Source organism: Oncorhynchus mykiss, chromosome 3 (genome assembly GCF_013265735.2).
Source record: "Oncorhynchus mykiss isolate Arlee chromosome 3, USDA_OmykA_1.1, whole genome shotgun sequence".
Classification (NCBI taxonomy): Eukaryota; Metazoa; Chordata; class Actinopteri; order Salmoniformes; family Salmonidae; genus Oncorhynchus; species Oncorhynchus mykiss.
Window position 1 is genome coordinate 20,114,390 of NC_048567.1, and position 27,792 is coordinate 20,142,181.

Consider the following 27,792-nt stretch of genomic DNA (forward strand, 5'->3'; position numbering starts at 1 on the left):
ACCTAATGTCATAAAGGAATAGGCAGCCTCGACGCAGCAGTCTAACTGACCGCCTGGTGATGTCACCAGGCATGCCATAACTCCAGCGGTCTTTTCAAATAGCTATTACAATAAAATGACATTATTATATATTTTTACATTTCACAATATTATTCCAACCTCATAGTGTGGAAATATATATAAAACACAGGAAAATCTAGTTTTTTGACTCCACTGAGCCTTAAATATGATAATATATAAGTAATCAAATGACTTGCAAGAAACCAAAAGTATTTTCATACAGAGAAAACACAGGCCTGTAGTCCTGGTCTGATGAATTGATGAAGACAAACACTGACTGGTCTCAGATCAGACTCAGAGACTCAGCGTCCTGGCAGGGCGACAGATAGGCAGCATGGTAGTGATCCAGGTCGCCTATTAATACACCCTGCCACTGAGCCTCTGCTCATTTTCTCACTTTCTCTGTGTTAGCCTGGTTCAACCAGACTGAACAATGCATTATCCACTGTTTCAGTCTGGTTTCACCAGGCTAACCCTGGGTGTCAGGAAAGGCATCTCATCATCACACCTCATTCCAGCCACAGCAACCTCAACCTGTGTATTATTAGTTTACCCAAAACACATCCATGTTACTAGGTTACCACTTCCTCTGGATTAGCTTGTTACCTGTGGATTACTGCAGATGAGTTAATGTGGTGCGCTGCCGAAAGGAACATTGTTCCAGGAAAGCTGGATCTAGCTGAAGTTAATGTACTGGTTTGCAGTTGTTACAAGTTACAACATAACACACCTTTCACAGTACTGAGAGAGAGAGAGAGAGAGAGAAGCCACCTGTCCAGATCTCTGCTGCTGTGTCCATGGCCCCAATGTCCCTCCCAGAGTCAGTCAGTTCACAGGCAGCAGCACTCAGCCTAGCCTGCCTAGAGAATGACAAAACACAGCCTGACGGCAGGCAGTGCCCTCAAGGGGGAGAGATACCTCCCCTCACACACACACACTCATTCATGCACACACACACCTCAGAGGACGGACATGGGACGGGACACAACCTCAGAGAGAGCACTGCCGGTTCTGTTGCTAGAGAGCACTGATGCATGTGTGAGAGAGGTTCTAGTCCATCACACTCACATCATCAGCCTCTGGAAGGGCCCTCCTCCCCTACACCAACCAATAAGGAGGCAGAGCTAGCTCTAAAGGTCCAGAGATTGGGTTGGGTGGTGGTGATTCACTGACTGTAATGTAAAGGGAGCTGGATGGAGCTTGGCTGGTTCTATTCTAAAACTCTTAGCACAGGGGCCTGTTGACATTCTCAAACAGAGCACTGGGGAGAACACAGAAGATAGCAGATATCAAGCACCATCCTTCCTCACTGATGCCCTGGTCCATGGAGCTAAAGCTATTCTAGTGAGAGCCGTTCCTTTCTGCTGCTACCTGACTTGTTCATGAGCTGAATGGTGTGAGGAAGGAAAGAGACATGGCCATGCAGATTCTCTCCACAGGACTCTGTAAGTAGCTACCTTGTGGAATGATATTCTCATCCCTAATGGTTTCATGGTTAGTGAGTCGCTCTTCTTTCCTCACCAAACATTGGCCTATTTATGGAGTCAGTCGGTGCTGAATCAGGACATTCTCAAATAGCTATTTATTTCTCATATTGTAATGTATTTGTCTATGATTCATCTGTTTAGTTGTGCTTGCTGCCCTTGTACCAGTCCTTTTTTACAACTGGCTGATTATGACTGTGCTCATCAGAATGGGATTAGCTCAGTTATCATGAGGCTAATATGATTGTGTCACTTTCCAGTAGGGAGAACATTTTTTAAAACGGAGGGAAGCAGGGGAACAACTACCTGCGCTTATCCAATAAGAAACACTTATTTTAGTTTTCCATTTCATAATGTTTTGCTACAGTATGCCCTACTGAACATGACCTATGTCATTTAGTTTGGAACATGGATTGGCCTGGTCAGTCTTCATGTTCTCCTTGGGTGTTGGGAGTCTTTCTTTCACCCTGACAATTGATACTGTTTGTCCTCCTTTCTCCTCTCCTTTCAGAAATCCCTGTAGATAATGGGTCCTTTCATTTCATCCTCTAGTGGCAAATTAGGTCACCGAGCTGAAAGCAAAGCGGGTGGTCATGTGTTGAATGACTAAGAAACTATTTTGGATTATTTTCTAAACATTTTAAATTAATTGCTGCAGACACGATGAGGGCAATGGTGTTGTTTATTGTCGTAGATGTGTTACTTAGGCTATGTTGTTTTGGGGTGGGGTGGGGTGGGTTTGGGGCGGGGGGTTAGAGTTGTTATGCTTTATTTATCTCACCGTGCTGTGGGAATTTGGTGTGGTGTGGCTTGTTTGTACCTCTGGGGGAGCGATAGCTGTAGACTGAGCCTGTCCAAAGGGCAGGACAGCGTAACTGAACAGAAAGAGCTCAGCTCCTCTGAGGAGGTCATAATCTCTGACTGTGTTGGACCTGCTCCAGTACTATGCCATCACTATTACCATTATCTTGGCTAAGGTAATCCAAAGGCATCCTGGCTGCTAGCTACGACACAAGGCTCTCATCTGGTCTGGACACCACAAACCCATGAAGCAGAACTAGTCTGTATAAAGAGGCTTGGAGGGAGTTTTGATTTTGGCCCAGATAACGTACTCAGACCTTAAACGCCCTTCTGCCTGAATCTGAGGGCGAAGAAGTGGGTGCCTGACTCAACAGATTGTAAGAATATTTACTGCCATGGTTTAATTTGTAACTGACAGATCTCTAAGATAATTGTAATGACTCTCCCAAACAGGAGATACACACAGGCCTGCACCATTATGTTGTCAAAAAATGTATAGATTGTTTCAGATCTCTGCCACGTAGCCAGGCCTGAGTGAAAAAGAATGAAGTATGATGGGCATTTCTTTTGAGAAAAAGTGCACTGGCATTAAAACGTTTAATATTTCAAGAGGCTGTTGTATGTATGTGTCTCTAACACAGTGATGACTACAGAAAAAAGGTTGGTAGGTAGAACATTGGAATGCTTGGGATGCAAGCTGATCCTAACTGTTTTAGGCCTATTTCTCTTTTGCCCTGTTTATCAAAAGCGTTGGAAATACTTGTCAATAATCAACTGATTGGCTTTCTTGATGTCTATAGTATTCTCTCTGGTATGCAATCTGGTTTCCGCTCAGGTTATGGATGTGTCACAGCAACCTTAAGGTCATATATTATATTACCATTGCCCTTGATTCAAAGGATTGTTGTGCTATTATTTTTATTGACGGCCAAAGCTTTTGATAAGGACCATTCCATTCTTGTGAGCCGGCTAAGGATTTTTGATGTCTCTGAGGGGTCTTTGGCCTGGGTTGCTAACTACCTCTCTCAAAGAGTGCAGTGTATAAAGTCAGAACATCTGCTGTATCAGCCACTGCCTGTCACCAAAGGAGTACCCCAAGGCTCGATCCTAGGCCCCACGTTCTTCTCAATTTACATCAACAACATAGTTCAGGCATTTATATGCAGACGATACAGTCTTATACTCATCTGGCCCCTCCCAGGATTTTGTGTTCAATGCTCTACAACAAAGCTTTCTTAGTGTCCAACAAGCTTTCTCTGCCCTTAACCTTGTTCTGAACACCTCCAAAACAAAGGTTAAATGGTTTGGTAAGAAGAATGCCCCTCTCCCCACCAGTGTGATTACTACCTCTCAGGGTTTAGAGCTTGAGGTAGTCACCTCATAAAAGTACTTGGGAGTATGGCTAGATGGTACACTGTCCTTCTCTCAGCACATATCAAAGCAGGCTAAGGTTAAATCTAGACTTGGTTTCCTCTATCGTACTCGCTCCTCTTTCACCCTAGCTGCCAAACTAACCCTGATTGAGATGACCAACCTACCCATGCTAGATCACGGAGATGTAATTTCTAGATCGGCAGGTAAGGGTGCTCACGAGCGGGAAGATATTCTTTACTATTCGGCTATCAGATTTGACAACAATGCTCCTTATAGGACACATCACTGCACTCTATATTCCTCTGTAAACTGGTAATATCTGTATACCGTCATAAGACCCACTGGTTGATGCTTATTTATAAAACCCTTTTAGGCCTCACTCCCCCCTATCTGAGATGCCTACTGCAGCCTTCATCCTCCACATATCCATATACAACTCCCGTTCTGACAGTCACATTCTGTTAACGGTCCCCAAAGCACACACATCCCTGGGTTGCTCATCTTTTCAGTTCTTGCAGCTAGCGAGTGAAGCGAGCTGCAAAGAACACTCAAACTGGACAGTTTTAGCTCCATCTCTTCATTCCAAGACTCAGTCATGGACATTCTTACTGACAGTTGTGGCTGCTTCGCGTGATGTATTGTTGTCTCTGCCTTCTTGCCTTTTGTATTGTTGTCTCTGCCTTCTTGCCTTTTGTGTTGTTGTCTGTGCCCAATAATGTTTGTACCATGTTGTGCTGCTACCATGTTGTTGTCGTGTGGTGTTACTACCATGCTATGTTGTCATGTCTTGCTGCCATGCTATGTTGTTGTCTTAGGTCTCTCTTTATGTAGTGTTGTGGTGTCTGTCTTGTCGTGATGTGTGTTTGTCCTATATTTTTAATCACAGGCCCCGTAGGAGGCATTTTGCCTTTTTTTCCGTTATTTTACCAGGTAAGTTGACTGAGAACACGTTCTCATTTGCAGGAAAAACCTGGGGAATAGTTACAGGAGGGGGATGAATGAGCCAATTGTAAACTGGGGATTATTAGGTGACCGTAATGATTTGAGGGCCAGATTGGGAATTTAGCCAGGACACCGGGGTTAACACCCCTAATCTTACGATAAGTGCCATGGGATCTTTAATGACCTCAGAGAGTCAGGACACCCGTTTAACGTCCTGTCCGAAAGATGGCACCCTACACAGGGCAGTGTCAATCACTGTCTCCCATCCAGGAACTGACCAGGACCAACCCTGCTTAGCTTTAGAAGCAAGCCAGCAATGGTATGCAGGGTGGTATGTTGCTGGTAGGCCATCATTGTAAATACGAATTTGTTCTTAACTGACTTGCCTAATTAAAAAATATATAAAAAAATGAATATGCTACTCGGGGTGTTTTCGGCTAGATTCTATGGGCTGGTTTCCTGGACAAGTCAAGTTTCTTTGACTGAAAAGCATGCTCAATGTAGAATCCCCATTTAAATATTTTTTTGGGCCCTATGAATACTTACTCCTCTACTGTAAGCCTTGGATTGTGTCAGCTCTTTGCTAGTCTCTCTAAACAGACAGACTGGCAGGTGTGTCCCTTTTCCCTGTCCGTTCCCTCCAGTAGCATTAAGGCCCTAGTAGTGAGGATGTGAGTGTGCCTTTCTGCTGGTGATCGTCTCTGTTATAAAGAAATGACAGTGTGTGGAATGTTAGGTGTAGGTCTAATGAATAAACCCCCTTTATTCAAGCCATGTGGAGAGCCATGGTGGTTTAAGCCAAGTAATTCAGGATGTGAAAACACCAGTATAATGAATATGATTGGAATTGCAGACCTTTACCATACCACTGAGTATGTTGTAACATTAGTTCACTAGCTATAATAACATTAAGAATCAACGGAAGGTAACCTCTCATCTAAGCTGTCCCCTATTTTCCTTTCTCCCCCCTGGGGGCAGTGGAGACCGGATGGAGGATTTGGGGCTGGTTCCCTCCCTGTTTGGTGTGCCTGTGCCCTCACTGTGACTGACTGGGCAGTGTGCACTGACACCTGCTGGACTGGGAAGGAGGGACCACGGACTGCAGGAACCAGGCGCTGGGCTGCATCTGAAATGGCACCCTATTCACTATATAGTGCACTACTTTTGACCCGGTTTTAACACAGTTATAGAATGGTGATGTGGACAGTGATTCTTTCTGTCTCACTTAAACACATTATTCACATGACGTGTATCCTTGAGATCTCTTTGCCCTGGTTACCCGGATGTTGGTGACAGGCAGCCATATTGAAGAGGACAGTTTGAATTTGTTAGTAAACGCTGGGGAAAGAAGGGGGCACGATCTGCCCTTACACTGCATTTAGCTTCTTAATTCAATGTTAAATGCTTGGCTGTCTAGCACTGTGACTGGGAAGGAGAGGCTTTTTCCAGGCCGTGGTACCGTACTCTTATTTCCATTCAAAGATGGGGTGGAGTCAGAGTACACATTCAGATGTGGTTATGCGCTGTGTTTGAATGGAAACCTAACTTCAAAAGACCTACAATTAGCCAAATAAGAGCAGCAGAACATCCAAAATTAGGAACTACAGCTTCTGTCCCACTGCATGGCCTGTTTTGCAATGTAAAAGATAGTGGAGAGCTCTCAGCTCGACCAAAATAAACAGCTGGCAGATTAGTCCTTGGGATAGGATCTGCAGCAGAACCGAGTAAGAAAATCCAATTGGCAATGATCTAAATAGCTGTGCAATCTTTTACTAATTTTGTGGTGCTTTAAATATGTCCACACTCTCAGTCAAGAGGAGGCTCACTAGTGCATACAGATGGCTAATAGTGTGGCTCTAGCTGGCTGTTTTCCATATTTGTTGTTATGCTGTGGCCATCTGATATACCACCAGATAGAGGCTGTTGTTGGAAGGCTTCTGTTTACAAGAGGAGTGTTTGACTTTCCAGCTCTAAAACAACAGTGTTGGGACACAGGATGTGACCCTCCATCCAGAGGAAAACATATGAGATGTACTCTGGTGTCCAGTCTGTATATTCAGAGGACTGGCAGTTTTTTTGTCAAGTCAAGACCTATTCAGTGGTAGAGCTGGAGAAGGCCCAGGTCTGTCATGAGCACCTCAACACTAACACGGGTCTATGCACCACTGGATGTGCAACACACACGTAGCGACATACACAATCTTATTTATAATGACAGTCTAGGAACAGTGGGTTAACTGCCTTGTTCAGGGGCAGAAAGACTGGTTTTTACCAGCTTGGGGATTTGATCTAGCAACCTTTCGGTTGCTAGCACAACACTCTAACCACTAGGCTACCTACCAGGACACACACACAGTAACACAAGATGTCCTATTCATCAGTGAAAGAAAATGCCTCTATAACAAGACTCTTTCTGAATGTACTGGTAAATAACACGATTTGGCAGTAACAGGCGTTATTGTTTTATGATAGAAGCTGCGTGTTGGTTTCTGTATGTGTGTGTCAGGGTTTTCGTTAGGAAAATGTGGTGCCGGATATTTGACCGGCAGCATTTTAATTGAACTGCTAGACAATGAAATAAAGCTGATTTGAAAACCAATCGAACATGAGAGAAATAGACTACTGATTCCACGCCATAAGTCTTTATAAAATAATTGCCTCCACGTTTCTATGGTCGGATCTTACTTTGAAGCAATGTAAGACATGCCTCATAATAGGAAGTAAAACATTCAGGTTTCAAACATTTAAGTTTATATTTTCAAAATGCACCAGCTACTGCCTCCAGGTCATTGCAAAGTGGTGTGTGATGCACTGAAGCCTGCCTACCATTGCCTATACAGACGTGGCCAAAGGTTTTGAGAATGACACAAATATTAATTTCCACAAAGTGTGCTGCTTCAGTGTCTTTAGATATTTTTGTCAGCTGTTACTATGGAATACTGAAGTATAATTACAAGCATTTCATAAGTGTCAATGGCTTTTATTGACAATTACATAAAGTTGATGCATAGAGTCAATATTTGCAGTGTTGACCCTTCTTTTTCAAGACCTATGCAATCCGCCCTGGCATGCTGTCAATTAACTTCTGGGCCACATCCTGACTGATGGCAGCCCATTCTTGCATAATCAATGCTTGGAGTTTGTCAGAATTTGTGGGTTTTTGTTTGTCCACCCACCTCTTGAGGATTGACCACAAGTTCTCAATGGGATTAAGGTCTGGGGAGTTTCCTGGCCATGGACCCAAAATATAGATGTTTTGTTCCATGAGCCACTTAGTTATCACTTTTGCCTTACGGCAAGGTGCTCCATCATGCTGGAAAGGGCATTGTTCATCACCAAACTGTTCCTGGAAGGTTGGGAGAAGTTGCTCTCTGAGGATGTGTTGGTACCATTCTTTATTCATGGCTGTGTTCTTAGGCAAACTTGTGAGTGAGCCCATTCCCTTGGCTGAGAAGCAACCCCACACATGAATGGTCTCAGGATGCTTTACTGTTGGCATGACACAGGACTGATGGTAGCGCTCACCTTGTCTTCTCCAGACAAGCTTTTTCCGGATGGCCCAAACAACCGGAAAGAGGATTCATCAGAGAAAAGGACTTTACCCCAGTCCTCAGCAGTCCAATCCCTGTACCTTTTGCAGAATATCAGTCTGTCCCTAATGTTTTTCCTGGAGAGAAGTGGCTTCTTTGCTGCCCTTCTTGACACCAGGCCATCCTCCAAAAGTCTTCGCATCACTGCCTGCTGCCATTCCTGAGCAAGCTCTGCACTGGTGGTGCCCCGATCCCGCAGCTGAATCAACTTTAGGAGACGGTCCTGGCGCTTGCTGGACTTTCTTGGGTGCCCTGAAGCCTTCTTCACAACAATTGAACCGCTCTCCTTGAAGTTCTTGATGTTCCAATAAATGGTTGATTTAGGTGGGGGGCTTAGGTGGGGGGCTTGACCTCGTCAACACTCGCACCTGTGTTAACGAGAGAATCCCTGACATGATGTCAGCTGGTTCTTTTGTGGCAGGGCTGAAATGCAGTGGAAATGTGTTTTGGGGATTCAGTTCATTTGCATGGCAAAGAGGGACTTTGCAATTAATTGCAATTCATCTGATCACTCTTCATAACATTATGGACTATATGCAAATTGCCATCATACAAACTGAGGCAGCAGACTTTGTGAAAATGAATATTTGTGTCCTTCTCAAAACTTTTGGCCATGACTGTATGCCCTTGAATGGCGAATGGGAAGTGCGCTTCAATTTCCAGTTGAGAAATAAAAATGGTAGCTTTTTTTTGTGGCCATCAAAACTGTTGTTAACACGCAATCTCATTTATAATTGTTACGCAATGATTGGGCTTATAAAAGCATGTTTAACTCCAGAAGCAACTAATGAGCTGTTTGAGAAGCTGTAGCAGCAGCTCTCATGCTGTCTGACAGATTTCCGCTCATATTTGCAGGACAGACATCCCAGCTCATAAAGTTATACAAGTAACTCTAAAATGCTACTCACAGCTTGCTGCACTCACACAAAACAAATATTAGACAGCAATGTTCTTGATTCAGGAGGGGATTCTCTGCTGTTACCAAGCGAAACATGATTTTGGAAGAAGCCAAACACTAAATTAGAAAACAAAATGTACAACTGCAGAGCATTTCACACATTTTCAAACAGTTAACTTAATAGTTATAAAATATCTAGCTGGCAAACATTTAGTTGTCAATTCCATACTGTGACTAGTTCACCTAGATCACCTGGCTGGCCAACAGTCACAAGGCTCCGGGCTCTTGTTGTTGTATGCTTGTAAATAAACACTACGTGACTGGGAACTATTACTGGTAAGCTTCATAATGAAAAATGATGTGACAGGTGAAATGAAGAACGCAATCTTCTTTATCTCCTAACTCATTGCACAAGTTGACTGCAGGTATTGACTTAAATTAAGCTACAAATATTCCCATTTATTAAAAAACAAATCTTCAAGGAAATCGTTTCAAAGGTATTGACAGTATTCAAAAACCATCCCGTGGCTATTTCTAAATTATGCAAATTAATCTATTTGGCTTTATTTGGCTTTACAAAACCCATTACTGTCCAAAAGCCGGCTATTGCCACCTATTTGTGTGTGTGTGTGTGTGTGTGTGTGTGTGTGCGTGTGTGTGTAGACTATTGAAAGCCCTCCATGGTTGTTCCTGTGGGAGCAAGCTGTGACTCCAAAGCTTGTAAACAGGAACCAGCAGGGTTTTAACAGACTCACAGCCCTGCAGGTGTTTGGACTGAACACACACTCTCCTGCTAGCTAGCTGTCTTTCCTCTTCTTTATGTCTGCATCCCAAATGGCACCCTATTACCTATATAGTGCACCTTTTTTGACCAGGACCTAATGCACTACATGGGCCCTGGTTAAAAGCAGTGCACTACATAGGGAAACGGGTACCATTTGGGACACTTTATTTTCATTGCTCGGGCAGGAACGAGCATGGAAGTTGACCCTGTTTCGCCCCATACACTTTATCTGACATGGAGTGTCAAGTCAAACGATTCTATTGACTGGAAGAAGCTGACAAAACTGTTATCTGTTGGTTTTCATAATTCATAGTTCCATTGACATTGTACAGCTGTCTTGTTGACTTCTAGAATACAGGAATTCAGGCTGTTCCTCTGGTATGCTAGCTAGCTGCTATCCCATATAATATGCTTGGTTTGCAGCTGGTGAGAGAGACAGGATGCATCCCAAATGACGCCCTATTCCCCATAGGGCTCTGGTCAAAAGTAGTGCACTATAAAGGGATATCGCTTCTATTTGGGATGCATCTGGGGTCTTTTTCTTGTATGTGTGGTGGTCTGTGAATGGCTTGACAGGCCTTGTTAGGTCGACTCAGGCCTGCTCTTTAGCCTAGTGTTCTACCGAGCTTGACATGAGTATGCCCAAGGGAGAGTCCTCACCCTGCTGTAAACATTGTCTGGGACAGGGTTACCTTTAGGGGTCTATTACCTGCTGTATGTCTCAATGGTCTGTCATATATCAACTGTCCCTCTGTAGTAACACCTGCAGAGCTTTCTCAGTCATTCCCCTCAGGTAGTTGGGTCCAAATAGGATTTCATATCAAATTGAATTACATTTTATTTGTCACATGCGCCAAATACAACATTTCACCTTACAGTGAAATGCTTACTTACAAGCCCTAACCAACAAGGCAGTTTAAAAAATACAAAACATTTAAAATACCTTAAAAAAAATAAGAATAAGAAATAAAGGTAACAAATAATTAAAGATGTTTTCTTTCAAATGCTTAAGCTGCACTTAATTAAGCTTTTCTGGCTCAATGGAAAAAATGAAATAGTCCCAAAAGGGCAAACTGCACCCATCTTGAACCTCAGGCAGACACTCAAAGAGGGATTTGAAAGAGAACAGATACTATTTGAACCCAGCTGTTCTGGTAATAAGGTGGGTGAGGGGGGACTGTGTCATATAATTCAATGAAGACATGAATATGGAAGACGTGTCTGTGGGTGTTTCATAGTGATGAGCAGTGGGGTGCTGGGACCAATCTTTGATCCTGCATTAGAATTGACATTGCCTGTATCCCAAATGGCATCCTATTGCCTACATAGTGCACTACTGTTGACCAGGGCTCTGGGAATAGGGTGCCATTTGAGACCCAGTACTAGTCTCTGATGGGAGTATTGGCAGCAGCTTTGTTACAGATATACTAAAAGCCTGGCTCACATCCTCTCACATTATCTTCTTATTTCACTATGTTTAGCTGATGTTAGTATTTTGTAGATGCAGACTGGTATTTTTATAAAGGACTGGAAGGTTTCTCTGTTAGGCAGATAGTGTTTTAGCCAAGTATCTCTACTTCTGTCAATGTTGTAATCCTCCTCAGTCACGACATTGGGATTTCTCCTGGTCTGTGTCCACATCAAGGATACATCCCAAATGGAACCCTAGTCCTTATATAGTGCAATACCTTTGACCAGGGCCCAAGATGGCGTAGCAGTCGGACGTTTTGTCGTGTCGTGTCCCTTGTATATATCGTTTTTTTGTACATATTTTTCTTCGCATATCTTTAAAACATTTTGCTAAACCTCAACTTCGAAATACTCTCCTGCAACCCGCCTCACCCAATGTAGCGCGGATCTGCTTTTTTTTCTAAAGTACTTATATTTACTTCGGATCCGGAACCCCTCAACTGAAGCTAGCCAGCTAACTACCAGCAAACCATTGCTAGCGGTCATCAGCTAACTGGTCATCAGCTAACCTTTAGCTCGGAAAGCTCTCGCCAGTTCGAACAACGCGACTCTAACCAGAGCATAACGGACCTATTATTATTATTATTATTATTATTATTATTATTTTTTATCCCGGGATTCCCACCGGATTCCCACCGCAAACGGAACATTTTCAGCTGGATCTTCACAACTAGCTAACTAGCTAACCGCAACCCCGGATGATTACTCCTGGCTAGCGTTTCCATCCACTTAGCTTGAAGCTAGCCCGGCCAGAGCTCCTGTGCTACCACCGAAGCATACTCCTGGGCTACAATATCCGGACCCACGACCGGTCTATCGATGTCACCGCATGAAGAGGCATAAACAGACTCACCCCATCGCGACGTCCCCCAAAGACTAACTTTCTAGCCCTTGTTATCTGCTTGCTTGCTAATTCGGCCTGCTAACTGCTAGCTTGTTTAGCCCCGGTCCGCTAACTGCTACCTTGCTCAGCCCCGGCCTACTAACTGTTAGCTTGTTAGCACAGGCCTGCTAACTGTCTGAATCGCCGCGTCCCCAGCCAGCCCAACCACTCACTGGACCCATATTTACTTTCAATCTCTTTTAGATTTTTAATTCGATTATACCTTCAGGTAACCTGCCTCAATGTGATACGGAATCGCTATTATTTTTTATTTTTAGAACACATTCAAGAACCTCCAGAAGCTAACCAGCTAACTAGCTACAAGCTATTTAGTCATTGTTAGCCACTGCTAGCAGCTTTACCTTCTGCACAGCCAGCCAGTTTTTTTTTACCTGGATAATACTCGCCAGTCCCATCCACCGCTGCCCCCTGGACACTGATCACTTGGCTACATAGCTGATGCATGCTGGACTGTCCATTAATTACGGTACTCCATTCTGCTTGTTTATGTTTTATCTGTCGGCCCCAGCCGCACTCAGGCTCTGTGTGTAGTTAATCCGACCCTCCCTGCCTAGTCAACGTCATTTTACCTGCTGTTGTTGTGCTAGCTGATTAGCTGTTGTTGTCTCACCTACTGTTTAGCTAGCTCTCCCAATTCAACACCTGTGATTACTGTATGCCTCGCTGTATGTCTCTCTCAAATGTCAATATGCCTTATATACTGTTGTTCAGGTTAGTTATCATTGTTTTAGTTTACAATGGAGCCCCTAGTTCCACTCTTCATACCCCTGATACCTCCTTTGTCCCACCTCCCACACATGCGGTGACCTCACCCATTACAACCAGCATGTCCAGAGATACAACCTCTCTCATCATCACCCAGTGCCTGGGCTTACCTCCGCTGTACCCGCACCCCACCATACCCCTGTCTGCGCATTATGCCCTGAATATATTCTAACATGCCCAGAAATCTGCTCCTTTTACTCTCTGTCCCCAACGCTCTAGGCGACCAGTTTTGATAGGCTTTAGCCGCACCCTCATACTACTCCTCCTCTGTTCCGCGGGTGATGTGGAGGTAAACCCAGGCCCTGCATGTCCCCAGGCACCCTCATTTGTTGACTTCTGTGATCGAAAAAGCCTTGGTTTCATGCATGTCAACATCAGAAGCTTCCTCCCTAAGTTTGTTTTACTCACTGCTTTAGCACACTCTGCTAACCCTGATGTCCTTGCCGTGTCTGAATCCTGGCTCAGGAAGGCCACTCCAGTGTTAATCTGCAAAATTGTAATTATTCGCCTACCTCCTCATGCCTTTTGCACACAATGTATATAGACTCTCCTTTTTTCTACTGTATTATTGACTTGTTAATTGTTTACTCCATGTGTAACTCTGTGTTGTCTGTTCACACTGCTATGCTTTATCTTGGCCAGGTCGCAGTTGCAAATGAGAACTTGTTCTCAACTATCCTACCTGGTTAAATAAAGGTGAAATAAAATTGTAAAAAATAGTGCACTATATAGGGAAAAGGGGGCCATTGGAGACGTGGCCCATGTTGAGCAGTTTATTTTCATTGCTCGGGCAGGAACTAGCACGGAAGTTGACCCTGTTTAGCCCCATGCTCTTTATCTGACATGGATTGTCTAGTCAACGGATCCTTTTGACTGAAAGAGACCAATAAAACTATTTGGGATACTATTTAAACCCAACTGGTCTCACGTTTCAAGTTTTAATGTCACATGCACAAGTACAGGGAAATGCCTTTCTTGCAAACTCAAAACCCAACAATGCAATAATCAATAACAATGTATTAGGGTTCCATTTGGAATGTATCCTTGATGTGAACACAGACCAGGAGAAATCCCAATGTCGTGACTGAGGAGGATTACAACATTGACAGCAGTAGAGATACTTGGCTAAAATACTATCTGCCTAACAAAGAAACCTTCCAGTCCTTTATAAAAATGCCAGTCTGCATCTACAAAAACATAGTGAAATGAAAGGTAACGTGAGAGGATGTGAGCCAGGCTTTTTAGTATCAATGTAAGAAAGCGGCTGCCTATACTCTGATCAGAGACTAGAAATGCATCCCAAATGGCACCCTGTTCCCTATATAGTGCAACACTTTGACCTGAGCCCTGGTCACACTATCATCGCAGTGTGAGTCGCAGTGTGAGGACATCTGTGTCCAGTGGGAAATCACTCCTCTTACTTCTTCTCCTCCTCCTTTTCCTCCCTCTTCCTCCTCCTCTCCTACCTCTCCCTCCTCCTCTTCAAGTTCACCTCAGGGAACACCACACAAAACTTTATTGGTTCCTCTCAATGGCTGGTGCCTCCAAAAGGCAATAGGATGGCTCACACCAAAAACATGTAGCATAGCAGGCATAAAAAGAGCAGGGAGCAGATCAGATGCATACACTGCCATGCATAAAGGACTGCAGATGAGTGTAGCTCATTAGCTAACTGGCACTGTGCAATGCTGTACCAACAATCAACTCTCCCAGGTCTTCCTGCTGGAAACCGCAACAGAAATGCTGCTGAAGTTAGCTGTTAATGGCCCTACTTGTAGAATGTGGTGAAGAATTTAGGCTGGGTCCATAGCTCGAGCGTGTGTGTATAGTTGTGTCTTCTACCATCTTTCCTCCCATCTGTCTCTGGAAGACAACTGCTCATTCCCTCAGAGCAGCTGAGCTGACAGGGATGGTCACAACAGCACAGACCGGCTCACACATCATTAGGCATTAGATAGGCCACAAGGGCCACAACACAAGCTTCTTCAAACCATACTGCCCACTCAGACACGCACTACCAAGGCTAACTATACAATGCGCTAAGGTTAGGATGTGACATACAGGTAATATTGCTTACTGCATAACCATTTTTAAAAGCATGCATTCTCTCCTTTTGTATCTACTCCATGGTGCACATTGACTCTTAGAAATAAGCTGTTGAAATAGTCTGTTGTTGTGAATTTGTTCGTGTAATACATCAGGAAAGTACCAACTGCTAACCGTTACGAAGGCACGTTCTCTATTGACCACTGGAGACATTGCATTTGTCTGGAAACCGTCCACAAAACAATCTCCTTTCTCTCCCCTGTGCTTGGTCGTCGAGTGTTATTTAATTCCGTTTGGTTTATTGAGTTGCTTTTGTTACGGCTTCACAATCGAAGCTACATTTCATAGAATGTCCTAATGAATAGGCTTCTCAGTCAGAGCTCACTGAGTTCTACATTGTCTGACCTCCATCGTTTGGCCCCAGCTGCTGTGCTGTGCTGCCCAGTTTGCAGCAATGTGACTCTGTGGAGGCCTTATACACTCATCCTCTATCAGCTTGTGTTTTCTCTCTCTCTCTCTCTCTCTCTCCTGGCTCTGTGTTCGGCTCTCTGTTGTGAGGGGAGAGGAGGGCAGTGAGAGGAGCTGGGCATGATCTGGGTTGAAACTGGTTTGATTCGCCTCAGTTGAATAGGGCAGCCAGGCTAAATCCCACGGTGGTATAATAGGGGTTATAATTAAACAACGGAGGCAGTTTACACCCTGGTCACCTGACTAACTCAGGATGGCAGGAGCGTCTCTGTGGAAACTGTAGAGGTGTTGGCATGTGGGGGTGGGGGTTGGTGAAATGGGTCGGTGAGTTAAGGGGGGGGGGGTTAAGAACAGGAGGGCACAGCTGCTGCTTCCATGTCTTTGCAGCTGTGGGTACCGACCTCACCATCCCACCCGTCTTCCCGCAACCCATCTTTGTCGTGCCACCTCACACACTCCACCAGTACTGCCAGTATTTTCCCCCTACCCCCTCTTTGTCTTTCTTTCTCTCTCTCTCTCTCTTTCTCTTCCCTCTCTTTCTCTCTCTCTGACAGACAGCTGACTCCCCCTGACTCCCCCTCTTCCAGAGGACTGATAAGCCTCCCCAGTTATTTATTCCTGACGGCTCAGTGAAATACGTGCCTGACCACAAACCGACCGACAGACCACCATGGACAGGCCTCGGAGAAGAGCCTTGTTGTTCCAATGTCGCCACTGCGGGGACTGAAGTTTACAAACTAGACTGTTATCCATTAAGAGGACTGGACTCACTGAGACGGCTGGAGTGTCCAGACAACCAGCTACAAGATTGTTACTGGGAGGTTTTAGTCATCTCCAGTTGGTAGAGAGTTCACAGATCTGATCTGGTCATGGCAGGACTCACAGTGCTCTTTCGCTTCCTATACATGGGCTTGCTGAGGGACAGGGGGAGACAGCAGCGGAGACCGCAGGGGAGACTGGCGCTAACGGACCAAAGTCAAACTTCTGAAGAGAATGGTATGTCAAACCTAATACCCTGCACTTTCATCTGCATTGCTTGCTATTTGGGGTTTTAGGCTGGGCTTCTGTATAAGCACTTTGTGACAACTGCTGATGTAAAAAGGGCTCCCGAGTGGTGCAGCGGTCTAAGGCACTGCATCTCAGTGCAAGTGCTGTCACTACAGTCCCTGGTTCAAATCCAGGCTGAATCACATCTGACCCTGTTTGGGAGTTACATAGGGCAGCACACAACTGGCCCAGCATTGTCTGGATTTGGCTGGGGTAGGCCGTCATTGTAAATAAGAATTTGTTCTTAACTGACTTGCCTGGGTAAATATAAATACATTTGATTGATTCTCCTACACTACCTGCGAAAGATTTAGAATACCCACTCATTCAAGGGTTTTTCTTTATTTTTACTATTTTCTACATTGTAGAATAATAGTGAAGACATCAAAAGTATGAAATAACACATATGGAATCATGTAGTAACCAAAAAAGTTTTAAACAAATTATTCAAATAACCACCCTTATCCTTGATGACAGCGTTGCACACTCTTGGCATTCTATCATCCAGCTTCATGAGGTAGTCAACCTGGAATGCACTTCAATTAACAAATGTTTGCCTTAAAAGTTCATTTTTGGAATGTCTTTCCTTCTTAATGCATTTGAGCCAATCAGTTGGGTTGTGACAAGGTAGGGGTGGTATACAGAAGATAGCCCTATTTGGTAAAATACCAACTCTATATTATGGCAAGAACAGCTCAAATAAGCAAAGAGAAATGACAGTCTATCATTACTTTAAGACATGAAGGTCAGTCAATACGGAACATTTCAAGAACTTTGAAAGTTTCTTCAAGAGCAGTCGCCAAAAACATCAAGCGCTATGATGAAACTGGCTCTCATGAGAAAGGAAGACCCAGAGTTACCTCTGCTGCAGAGGATAAGTTCATTAGAGTTACCAGCCTCAGAAATTGCAGTCCAAATAAATGCTTCACAGAGTTACAGACACATCTTAACATCAACTGCGAATCAGGCCTTCATGGTCGAATTTCTGCAAAGAAACCACTACTAAAGGACACTAATAAGAAGAAGAGCCAAGAAACACAAGCAATGGACATTCGACTAGTGGAAATTGGTCCTTTGGTCTGGAGATGTTTGGTTCCAACCGCTGTGAGACGTGGTGTGAGTGAACGGACGATCTCCGCATGTGTATTTCCCAACATAAAGCATGGAAGAGGAGGTGTCAGGGTATTTCTACCTTTATTTAACTAGGCAAGTCAGTTAAGAACAAATTCTTATTTTCAATGACGGCCTAGGAATAGTGGGTTAACTGCCTGTTCAGGGGCAGAACGACAGATTTGTACCTTGTCAGCTCAGGGATTTGAACTTGCAACCTTCCGGTTACTAGTCCAACGCTCTAACCACTAGGATACCCTGCCACCCATATGGGGTTGCTTTGCTGGTGACACTGTCTGCAATTTATTTAGAATTCACACTTAACCAGCATGGCTACCACAGCATTCTGCAGCGATACGCCATCCCATTTGGTATAGGGTTTAGTGGGACTATCATTTGTTTTTAAACAGGACAATGACCCAACACACTTCCAGGCTGTGTAAGGGCAATTTGACCAAGAAGCAGAGTGAATGAGTGCTGCATCAGATGACCTGGCCTCCATAATCACCCGGCCTCAACCAAATTGAAATGGTTTGGGATGAGTCGGGCAGCAGAGTGAAGTAAAAGCAGCCAACAAGTGCTCAGAATATGTGGGAACTCCTTCAAGACTGTTGGAAAGCATTCCAGGTGAAGCTGATTGAGAGAATGCCAATTAGTGTGCAAAGCTGTCATCAAAAAAATTTGATATAAGTGATTGCAATGGGTCTTTCTCCATTCTGAATGTTTTGTACTGTTCAATCCAACTTCAAACAATTTCTGCATTTCCATACTGTGCCCCACAGAGCTGCATAATATGAGAAAACATCTTGGCCTAGTTAAATGGTTAACTGTTGGAATCATGGAAATATATTGATTCATCTAATTCTATAGTTGGAATATAGTGGGCAGCACCTTGAATACATTCTTTGATATGACAACGCAGGAATAAACCAGGGAGGAATTATCAACAGGGTAGGAACCAAAGTGTTGGTCAGTGTTTCCAGGGGACCCAAATTAGATGTTACATAACGTGTTTTCTTACCTCATGTAGCTTGCTAGCTAACATATTCATGCTTCGCCTTTTCTTCTCTGATTTGGAAGATACCGTTGCACAAACAACATGCTTATCTAGGCCTACATCAGCACAAGTACCAGGCTGTATTAGCTACCAAAGTTTGCTCTGACTTAGTACATTTAGCAAGCTAGGTAGCCAGCTAACTAGTGATTAGCATTAGCAGCTAAGAATATTTATATTAGCTTGATAAGAAATTAAATACTAGCAGACAGCATGATACACAAACTAATAGTGTAATTATAGAACGCTTGCAGAAAGCAGCATCATTGTCATCAACATATTTTTGCATCTGACCATGCAGACTACAGAATGAACAGCAAGAACTTGCTCTCTCCATGAGTGACGAGGCGTGTGGGAAGCAGCATTCAGCAGGAGGAGCGGGAGCGAGAGATGACTCATGTAGCAAACTGAGTAAACCATAAAAAAGGGACATTACATGCGCTGGAGTTGCATATCACATTTAACAAAATAAACATTGAAAAGCCGTTATAGAAGGTAAAGTTAAACCCAAACCGGTTCCTGTACCAATACTGGTATATAGTCAAATAAGGGATACCGCCCAGCCCTAGTTGTAAGTGGGATGTAAATGGATGCATTTTGCTGTGTAGTGGACAGGGGTCCAGTAATTAGAGAGGGGATTAAAAGCAATCATCAATAAAGCCTATTCCACCGCAAATCCATGTACGACAACTGTTTGGTCCGGCTTAACTTTTTTCCATGGAGTCGAGAGTGAGGCAGACGGCCGGCGAGAACTGCTTAATTCAAAGCAACACTCCTCGTCAGTAAATCTTATTTGGGGGGCAACGGGGGACAAGAAAGAAAAGCTCCAATTGGTCAAAAGACCTGGCATTGCCTTCGTAGTGAAGCTTGGTTCCCGGGAGGCCGAGAGGCAGGTTGTCCGATTTCCTCCTGACGTACGGGGCTGGCCTACCCAGACCTACAGGCACGGTCGGCTGCCCACCAATGATTTCTCTTTGACCTAGGATTTCACTTACTTCTTTTGTTAAATGGAGAAAGGTCAAATCAGGAGTTAACAGAGGTACCTGTGATGATGGCGGTGTTGGATAACCACAGCTGGCAGTATGCACAGGCAGGGAGTACCCTCATCCAACTGTCAGGTAACATTACAGTGGTAATCTCAGATACTAGTATTCACCCTGTTTTTGCTCTCTGTGTCTGTCTTGGTGCATGATTAGGGAAGCAGGTTGATTCTCCTGTTTTGGTAAATACAATGTAATTTGTGTGAATGGTTTGTGTTTGTCTATTTCTGTACATTACTGTATTGCTAAGGTACATTAGTCTCTAGTTGTGTGGTTTGCTGTTCAAATTCCCTCTGCAGCATTAGGTGCTATCAGCTTTCAGAGAAGAGGGGAGGAGGGTAGAGTGTCCTTGGCTTATGAAGCTCTGTGGCTCCAGCCACCTAATCGACCAGAGCCCCTATGCTGTAGTTTCCTTATGTATTAGATATAGGCTATGACTGTGTGCCAAATGGCACCCTATTCCGTATATAGTGAACTAGCCCATGCCGGGCTCTGATCAAAACTAGTTCATTATATTGGGAATAGGGTGCCATTTAGGGCTCAATATATCTATCTGAAAACAATGAATTGAACAATGGCCATCAAGACTTCAATGTGGACTCAATGTGGCAAGCCCATCCACTGACTCTCTTTTTGATCACAGAAGACACAGACCGGTGTGAGTAAAAATGGGGGGAATTGCTTGTTTACTCAGAAAAATCCCATTATGGTTTATTGTCCAGCCTAGAGACTGTAACTGCATCCCAAATGGCACCCTATTCCCTACATAGTGCAGTACTTTTGACCAGAGCCCTGTATAGTGTACTGTTTTGGAATAGGAGGTGCCATTTGGGATGCACCTGTGACCAGTGGTGAGGTAATTAATGCAGAAGAATCTGTGGCGCTCCTGGCTCCTTCCTCCGAGGGGACAGGAGAAAATGAAGGCCATTTGTCATGAAGATAGCTGAGAGAGCGCTACGGAATGAGATCAGGATCTACTTTAAATCTCCAACATCTCAACCTGTCAGTTCTTCTTCCGGGGGCTTCTCATTAGAGCCTTGGGCTGCATCCCAAATGGCACCCTATTCCCTGGTCAAAAGTACCCTGGGCCATGGTCAAAAGTAGTGTACTTTATAGGGAATAGGGTGCAATTTGGGACAGTACCCTGGTCTCCTGTCTGTCCCATATCACCTTGGCCTGTCTCTGTCTCATCATAACACTCCTCTGAGAGGGCTTGTTGTCAGGTGGAGGTGGGATACTAGAGAAGATGGGTGAACAGAAGTAAGGTATAATCTAGTATGGGCCTTGCCCTATATAGAATGAAGAACGGACACATGCAGCATTCTGCGTTCTGTACAGGCCAAGTGTTAGCCTGTAGACTAAATCAAATAAAATGTATTTATAAAGCCCTTCTTACATCAGCTGATATCTCAAAGTGCTGTACAGAAACCCAGCCTAAAACCCCAAACAGCAAGCAATGCAGGTGTAGAAGCACGGTGGCTAGAAAAAACTCCCTAGAAAGGCCAGAACATAGGAAGAAACCTAGAGAGGAACCAGGCTATGAGGGGTGGCCAGTCCTCTTCTGGCTGTGACTATAGCTTATAGAGACTATAGCTTAGTGTTCACTATAACACATTGTCTTTGGATTGCGCTTGTGATTTGTGAACCAGGCTTCAAGTTAACAATGCCCCGGGCGATAGTGAGTATTGGAAGTGTCTGTGTAAGAGAGGGATCAGTCGACAGATGGCCACAACGCTACATTTTAAAGCAGGTAGGGAGAAAAGGGTAATTTCACTAGTTTATAGGCCTTTTGGGGTGATGCATGGAAAACTACATTAACATACTGATTTCAATTATATATATGGCAGAGTGGTGTTTTAATAAAAAACTGTAAGAACACAGCTGTGAATATCTATACGTAGTACAACACAGTATTGAAGAAGTCTAGCCTAGTGTTTTTCATTTAGTAACATTGTTTTAAAGAAGCTACAACAGCACAATGAAAGAGATTGTGACATTGTTGAACTGGGAACGGCTGGTTCTCTTCTAACTGACTGTGAAGGTCGTACAGCTCTTTAATTGTTTGTGGTCTCATCGCTCCCCCTGGTACTAATGGAACATGAGACTGTTGTTATTATAGTGTAGGTTGTCACACTGGAGAGATGGAAAAACAACATATCAACAGCACCATGTAATTGTTCTTTAATCGTCTATGACTGGTCCAACACTATTCAGAAAGCACAGCATGGACACCTGGATTTAAGAATTTATCAGTTTATATACATCAGGTTTCACCATAAATGCAAACCCTGCCCAGTGCCCACCCAGCGTGTCTGGCAAGCTCAATCAAGTGCACCTAAAATATAATATAAAATTAATGAAATAAAATGTTCAACCCAGGTCTGCTATGTAATAACGCCAGAACCTGATCAGAAAACAGCATTGACACATTCTGTAGCGTTGAGAGACCTGGTCACTCAGGACTCAGGACTGTGTCCTGTTTCTGTTCTGCCTTCTGGTTATTTAGGGTCTCAAAAACTGGCAAAAGAAAGTGGCACATCGTTACCTCTGAGGAAATGCTATACTTAAACCCCCAGAAAAAGAGTGTCGGTGCTGCGCAGAGCAGAGCCAGGCCAAAGCACACAGCATACAGGCAAAGTTTCCCTCCCCATCCAAATGAGATTAGAGTGTCTGGGGCCTCTGTGACTGGAGCTGCAGGGTGAGAGAAACACCCACACTTCCTCTGGATTTGAAGCGCTCCAGAGTCAAGCTGAGATGAGCGCACGACACAGCTGTGAAGAATGGCTCCCATCACAGCCCCAGCCATGGCTTTCTGCATCCCAAATTGCAGCCTATTTCTTATACAGTGCACTCATTTACATGGCTCTGGTCAACAATGTGCACTATGTAGGGAATAGGGTGCCATTTGGGAAACAAACAAGCTCTATATCCTGGTCTTGTGGCTGTGGCCAGCAACACTGGGTCTGATTTGCCCCATCAGAAATCATCCCCATACATTTGTACCAGGGCTTGGATTACTTGTCCTGTGCGTGGCTTTTTCAAGCTACTTACTTACTTAAACCCTTTTGCTACTTGTAGCAGCATAGGTCATCCACAACGGTCGTCCACAAAAAGTCCTAATCGGGGCCGAGCACTATGATGAACACGACTGACTGGGGAGAGTGAGGACTTGTGTACTAACACACTGGTGTGGAGGTCAGTCCTCTGAGAGGCTAAAAGTCTCTGGCCGAAATGGCACACTATTCCCTATATAGTGCACTGCAAGGGCCCTGGTCAAAGTAGTGCACTATGAAGGAGATAGGTTGCCATTTGGGGACAGACCATGTGAAGCAGCTGGTCTTGCTTTCTATCTGTGGTCCTTGTAAGTAAAGTGCTGTTAAACGGACTGAAGAGGGGATTGACATACTTTCCTTACACCCTGCCTGGTGCCTGGTGAGAGAGAGAGGTTACTGTGAGGCTACAGGCTTTAGACTAGAGAGAGCTGCTGGCCTGGCTCTACGTTTGCTTCGGTAGATCAGACCAGGCACAGCACAGGGCAACTTCCCGTTCTGAGGGTCAAAAGAAGTGCATTATGAAGGGAATGGGTTGCCATTTGGGAGGCAGACATGGACAACTTAGTGTAGTAGCATACGCAGTGCTGTGGGTCCAAAACCTCTCTAAATTCATATTTTATTTATGCATGTTTTCTCAAAGAGCTGGAGTGGTGGAGTTTATTTCCTGTTCAATCTACTGTTGTTCCATTTGTCCATACACCCGGTCATACTGTTGGTGTGAGAGTTCTACTTTTTAAATTTCTCCAAGAGCTCCCAAAGTGATATATACCCACATAATAAAACAGATATAGAGGAACTTGTAGACAGGATGCCGAGGTATTGGTGGAGTGTGTCTGTATTCTGCACAGTGCTGTTTTCATCAGACTGTGTGGCCATAAGGATTTTTGTTTAATTCATTCAGTAAATCGGTCGACAGTGGCACTCCTTCTGCTCCCTCATAATTTACATTGTAATTCCACCTACGGGAGGGAGGGAGGGAGCACTGTTTTTTTACATGACAATGTAACCAAAATCCGCTAGCATATTTTTCCGGCTTGTGCAATACTTCCACTTCTGCGATGTGGGGGTGGGTGGAATAAACCCTAGCTGAGACAAAAGAAGGAACGTATACCCTTCAAACCATGACTCAAGTCACGATTTACCTGCCTCACATGACGCTTAGTGACTTGAGGACCACACTGTTATTACCTACATCAGCCAACGCCACACCATAGCTCAAGTGAACATTGTGTGTGCATTGTGATACATCATCTATTGTAAGGCAACACATCGACAGCTTCAAATGCTGCACCGCCTCCCTGTCATCACCATCATGGTTCTGTTGAGCCATTTATTTCCTGCCAATGAATGGTTGATGTCAGTATGATGCAGCAGCCGCCATCTCCTGAAGTAGATCAGGCTCCACGAATAAGTCATATGATTAAGTTGTTCTTGACATTGTTTGAACAGAATATTTCTGATCTGATTGCATCACCGCCTGGTATGGCAACTGCTTGGCATCTGACTGCGCTACAGAGGGTAGTGAGTACGGCCCAGTACATCACTGGGGCCAAGCTTCCTGCCATCCAGGACCTATATAACAGGCAGTGTCAGAGGAAAGCCCAAAAGATTATCAGCGACTCCAGACAGCCTAGTCATAGACTGTTTTCTCTGCTACCGCACGGCAAGCGGTACTGGAGCACCAAAAGGCCCCTTAACAGCTTCTACCACCAAGCCTTAAGACTACTTATTTTGTACACTGCTGCTACTCGCTGTTTATTATCTATGCATAGTCACTTCAACCCTACCTACATGTACAAGGTACCTGGACTAACCTGTACCACCCACCCATTGACTCGGTACCGGTACCCCCTGTATATAGCCTTATTGTTATTTCATTGTGTTACTTTTTATCATTTTTTACTTGAGTTTATTTGGTCAATATTTTCTTAACTCTTCTTGAACTGCACTGTTGGTTAAGGGCTTGTAAGTAAGCATTTCACGGTAAGGTCTACACGTTGTATTCGGCGCATGTGACAAATAAAGTTTGATTTGATAACACAAGCAGTGTTTCCTTCTCTTCTCTCCAGCGAGGCACTACAGTAGTAGGACTATATTGTAGAAAGCCGTTTCTATGCTGTTTGTTTTCAAAGGGCACACGACAGCACACTGAGTGAGTAGAATGGATTGCCTTCATTATTAATGCATTATCAAGGATGAGTGATTGACAACCTTCATTTCATGCTTGGCAGACTTGTAAATGAAGGCTGCGTGGTGCTGCCTGGGTTATAATGATTGTTCACCAATTACTGTATGGAGGGATATTGCAGTAAAGGCGCTGGGATATTGGTGTTTGTACTCATGTAAAACAGGCTGAACATGTAGGCCTAGCAGTGAAAATCCTATATGAGCTCATATGCTTCAATTGCTTGGCCTAATTTGATGATGTTCTGGTTCAGAAGTTACTTATTGCACCACACTGCGTGCAGAGCACTGTGTGTGTGTGTGTGTGTGTGTGCGTGTGCGTGTGCGTGTGCGTGCGTGTGCGTGAACCTGGGGATGCCAGTGAGGTAGGCTTTGAGTCTGCCGAGGGCCTCTGTTCATATTCACGGTTACTTCTGGCCACCTGGATAACACAGGAACCAGCATGAGAAACACACTACAACCACTAACAAGGTGTGTCTGGCCTGCCTTCTAGCCTTCTAGACAGAGCATTGTCTGAGACTGAAAACATAGTGGAACTCTGCCTCTCCCTGCTGACCCTGATCTGTACTTCTAGGTGTGTGTGTGTGTGTGTGTGTGTGTGTGTGTGTGTGTGTGTGTGTGTGTGTGTGTGTGTGTGTGTGTTTGTGTGGTGTTGACCCTTCTCGGTGCCTCTAGCAGTGCAGTGTAGATCAGTGTTGGATGTGGGCCATTATCAGGCTGTTACATAAAAACACCAAAGAGAGAGAGAGATAAAGTGAGAGAGAAAGGGGGGATGTGGGCACACTTGACAGGAAACAGAGAAGTTGTGTTTCCAGTGGGGCCCATTCCCTGTGTTACTGTACCACACACACACACACATCGACACTCCCACATGCTGCTGCAGGAATGTTTAGACCGGGCTGACATACGTGTGTCAGATCATGAAAGGGAGTTGGACGATAAGGGGGGGGGGGGGAGACAGCTGAACAGCTATGGTGCTATTGTTGTCATGCTCACACCTCTCCTCCTTAGTTTGATTCTGAACTTGACTGGAATGAGACATGGGGGTGAGTACACACATGCACACAGATACACACAGACGTGCAGGCATGCATGCAGGTATTCATGCACACACACACACACACACACACACACACACACACACACACACACACACACACACACACACACACACACACACACAACCCTGAAGTTCACCCACCTATGGTGTCTGCTCTTTGGATGAGGGTACACACAGACACGCTACTACAATAGAACTATTATAGAAGCATTTTACCTCCCCTGTCCCTCTCGAAGCTGTCCCTGTCCCAGCTGGTTGCCTGAAGCAATAGATTATCCTCTTTAGGGCCCAGCACTGCTCTGCAATCTCCCGTAATGACATAATGTGTTATGACGTCCAGTCAGGCCTGACTACTGCTGACTGGGTCAGATGTGGGATAGAATCAATATCGAAGTAGCCATGTTGTATCAGTTGGCCTCTCCTCTCCCTGAGCACGACTCACTCAGACTTCCCCGCTCGATGTTATTGGCATCAGATATTTATACTAGAGGTCGACCGATTATGATTTTTCGACGCCGATACCGATTATTGGAGGACCAAAAAAGCCGATACCGATTTTTATTTATTTATTTGTAATAATGACAATTACAACAATACTGAATGAACACTTATTTTAACGTAATATAATACATCAATAAAATCAATTTAGCCTCAAGTAAATAATGAAACATGTTCAATTTGGTTTAAATAATGCAAAAACAAAGTGTTGGAGAAGAAAGTAAAAGTGCCATATGTGCAATGTAAAAAAGCTAACATTTCAGATCCTTGCTCAGAACATGAGAACATATGAAAGCTGGTGGTTCCTTTTAACATGAGACTTCAATATTCCAAGGTAAGAGGTTTTAGGTTGTAGTTATTATAGGAATTATAGGACTATTTCCCTCTATACCATTTGTATTTCATTAACCTTTGACTATTGGATGTTCTATTGGATGTTCTTATAGGCACTTTAGTATTGCCAGTGTAACAGTATGTAACAGTAACAGTCTGTCCCTCTCCTCGCTCCTCCCTGGGCTCAAACCAGCAACATAAAGACAACAGCCACCATCGAAGCAGCGTTACCCATGCAGAGCAAGGGGAACAACTACTCGAAGGCTCAGAGCGAGTAATGTTTGAAACGCTATTAGCGCGCGCTAACTAGCTAACCATTTCACTTCGGTTACACCAGCCTCATCTCGGGAGTTGATAGGCTTGAAGTCATAAACAGCGCAATGCTTGACGCACAACGAAGAGCTGCTGGCAAAATGCATGAAAGTGCTGTTTGAATGAATGTTTACGCGCCTGCTTCTGCCTACCACCGCTCAGTCAGATACTTAGATACTTGTATGCTTGTATGCACAGTCAGATTATATGCAACACAGGACACGCTAGATAATATCTAGTAATATCATCAACCATGTGTAGTTAACTAGTGATTATGATTGATTGTTTTTTATAAGATAAGTTTAATGCTAGCTAGCAACTTACCTTGGCTTACTGCATTCGCGTAACAGGCAGTCTCCTTGTAGAGTGCAACGAGAGAGAGGCAGGTCGTTATTGCCTGCGTTGGACTAGTTAACTGTAAGGTTACAAGATTGGATCCCCCGAGCTGACAAGGTGAAAATCTGTCCTTCTGCCCCTGAACGAGACAGTTAACCCACCGTCCCTAGGCCGTCATT

General features: G+C 44.3%; 1 protein-coding gene across 4 annotated transcripts in view; it reads left to right on the forward strand.

The window, feature by feature from the left end:
* LOC110512678 (triple functional domain protein) overlaps window positions 1-27,792 on the forward strand; it is a 140,342-nt gene that overhangs the window by 22,315 nt on the left and 90,235 nt on the right. Inside the window, exon 1 of one of the 4 annotated variants that reach the window (XM_036971428.1) lies at window positions 16,205-16,582. The exons of the other annotated variants lie outside the window; for them this stretch is intronic. Within the exon in view, the coding sequence (XP_036827323.1) occupies window positions 16,456-16,582 (127 nt within the window). The 5' untranslated portion in view covers window positions 16,205-16,455. Of the gene's footprint in view, window positions 1-16,204; window positions 16,583-27,792 lie in introns of those variants that run through there. 4 annotated transcript variants of the gene reach the window in all.